The following is a 2,500-nucleotide window of genomic DNA, read 5'->3' as shown; positions in this document are numbered from 1 at the left end:
GTCGACGCCCCCAAACTGTTTATATGTTAAGACTTTGATGAGCAAGAAAGTTATAGATAGACTGAATGGGAGAGAGAGAGAGAGAGAGAGAGAGAGAGAGAGAGAGAGAGAGAGAGAGAGAGAGAGAGAGAGAGAGAGAGACCAAAAATATTCTAGTACTAGTAATAGTAGTTGTAGTAGCAGTAGAAGGAGGAGGAGGAGGAGGAGGGGACGGAAGAAGGAGGGAGAGAGAGAGATGGAGGGAGGATGAAAAAAATGGAGGAAGAGGAAGAGGGAAATTAGCACTAACCATAAATGGAAGAAGAAGAAGAACGAGGAGTAGGGGGAAGAGGAGGAGGAGGAGGAGAAGGAGGAGGAGGAGGAGGAGGAGGAGGAGGAGGAGGAGGAGGAGGAATAATAATAAGAAGAATAAGAAGAGAAGGAAGAGGAAGAATGAATGAGTGAAGACGAGGAGAGAGAGAGAGAGAGAGAGAGAGAGAGAGAGAGAGAGAGAGAGAGAGAGAGAGAGAGAGAGAGAGAGAGAGAGATAACGAGGCTTGTCAAACTAACTCTCTATCTCTTTTATAAATGTTAAATGGCTCTCTTCCTGGAGAGAGAGAGAGAGAGAGAGAGAGAGAGAGAGAGAGAGAGAGAGAGAGAGAGATAATTAACCTGTACTATTTTACTTGTACTAACACTTGACTATCTAAACCCCCCTCCCCTCACATGCCTACCTATGCCTACCAAATTTAGGCCATACAAGGAATTTGATATTTGAAAACGATGAAGAGAGTAAGTAAATTGTTGTTGTTGTTGTTGTTGTAATTGTTGTTGTAGCTGTTGTTGTTGTTGTTGTTGTTGTTGTTGTTGTTGTTGTTGTAGTTCTTTGTCCTTCTCTTCCTCCACCTGGTATCTTCTGCTTAAACCAGCTCACGTCTTCCTCCTCCTCCTCCTCCTCCTCCTCCTCCTTCTACTACTACTAATATTACTACAACTACTACTACTACTAGTACTACTACTACTACTACAACTATGGAAGTTTTGCTGTTGCTGTTATTGCTGTTATTGCTACATTGAGAGAGAGAGAGAGAGAGAGAGAGAGAGAGAGAGAGAGAGAGAGAGAGAGAGAGAGGAGGAGGAGGAGGAGGAGGAGGTGGAGGAGGAGTTTGCCCCTAAGTGTTTCCTGTTTCCTGCGTCTCTCTCTCTCTCTCTCTCTCTCTCTCTCTCTCTCTCTCTCTCTCTCTCTCTTCTTTTTATGCATGTATCTGTATTCTTCTTTTGTCTTATTTAATCCTTGTATTTTAATCTTCTCTGTTGTTGTTGTTGTTGTTGTTCGTCTTCTTTTTCTTCTTCTTTTTGTTCCTCTTGTTCTTGTTCTTGTTCTTCTATGCCTTTCCTCTTTATTCCCTTGTGTCCGAATCTCTTTATTGCTGGTGTTGTTCTTGTTGTTGCTGTTTTTTTTTTTTTTCGTTCTTCTTCATCATCATCTTCTTCTTCTTCTTCTTCTTCTTCTTCTTCTTCTTCTTCTTCTTCTTCTTCTTCTTCTTCTTCTTTTCTTCTTTTTTTAATTTTTCTTTATTTTCTTTCTTCTTCTTCTTCTTCTTCTTTCATTCTTGTTCCTCTTGTTCTTCTTGTTCTTATGTATTTTTTTCTCAGTGTTTCCTTGTGCCTCCCGCAGGTAACAACGTGCACCCTCTGGGACAGCAGCTGGACAACAAGACGGGCCAGTGGTTCGGCGCCACCGTCAGGAGCTCCGGGCCAGATGGCGTGGTGGTGGTGAGTACTGGTGGTGGTGGTCCTGGTGGTGTTTGGTATTGTTATGGTTAAGTTACATGTAGATGGTGGTAGTGGTGGTGGTGGTGGTGGTGGTGATAGTGGTGGTTTGTTTAGTATTGTTTTGGTTACGTTAGACCCCGTAATCAGAAACGCTTTGATCCCTCACTACGACTGTTGTCCAAGGCCACAGGGATGACTAGCAGGGTTTACAAGAGTGTTTCTCCAGTTAACAATGCAGAAATCTATTAAGAGTATTTCTCCAGTCAGTAATATTGAAATTGTGTCACTCTGCCTCTAGAAACGTTCTTCTCTCTCACTACGATTGTTTTCCAAGGCCACAGGGATGACTAGCAAGGTTTACAAGAGTGTTTCTCCAGATAATAATGCAGAAATCTTGTCACTCTGCCTCTAGAATCTTAAAACACCTTAAAAAACGTTCTTCTTTCTATTATGATTATTTTCCAAAGCCACAGAGATGACTAGCGTGGTTTTCAAGAGTGTTTCTCCAGTTAATAATGCAGAAATCTTGTCACACTGCCTCTAAAACTGTAAAATTTTCCAAAGCACAGAGATGACCTTGTTTCTTGTTAATAATATGAAAATCTGGTCAAAGCCTTCTGAAATAGTGGAGGTGAAGTAAAGAAGGATTTGAGAATACGAGCATTAGTGTGTGTGTGTGTGTGTGTGTGTGTGTGTGTGTGTGTGTGTGTGTGTGTGTGTGTTTGGGAAGGAAGGGTAGGTCAGG

At 42.0% G+C, this 2,500-nt stretch overlaps 1 protein-coding gene across 6 annotated transcripts in view; it reads left to right on the top strand.

Moving 5' to 3' along the window:
• The window catches only part of LOC123517318 (integrin alpha-PS2-like), a 60,877-nt gene that overhangs the window by 6,955 nt on the left and 51,422 nt on the right, over positions 1-2,500 (top strand). For all 6 annotated transcript variants that reach the window (XR_006678443.1, XM_045277312.1, XM_045277325.1 and 3 more), the window contains exon 3: positions 1,658-1,755. Coding sequence is in view for 5 of the 6 variants with exons in the window: in XM_045277312.1 (XP_045133247.1) it covers positions 1,658-1,755 (98 nt within the window). In the remaining variant the exon portion in view is untranslated. The remainder of the gene's footprint in view (positions 1-1,657; positions 1,756-2,500) is intronic.

This window comes from Portunus trituberculatus, chromosome 6 (genome assembly GCF_017591435.1).
Source record: "Portunus trituberculatus isolate SZX2019 chromosome 6, ASM1759143v1, whole genome shotgun sequence".
NCBI classification, from domain to species: Eukaryota; Metazoa; Arthropoda; class Malacostraca; order Decapoda; family Portunidae; genus Portunus; species Portunus trituberculatus.
This window is presented reverse-complemented; position numbering and strand designations above follow the sequence as displayed.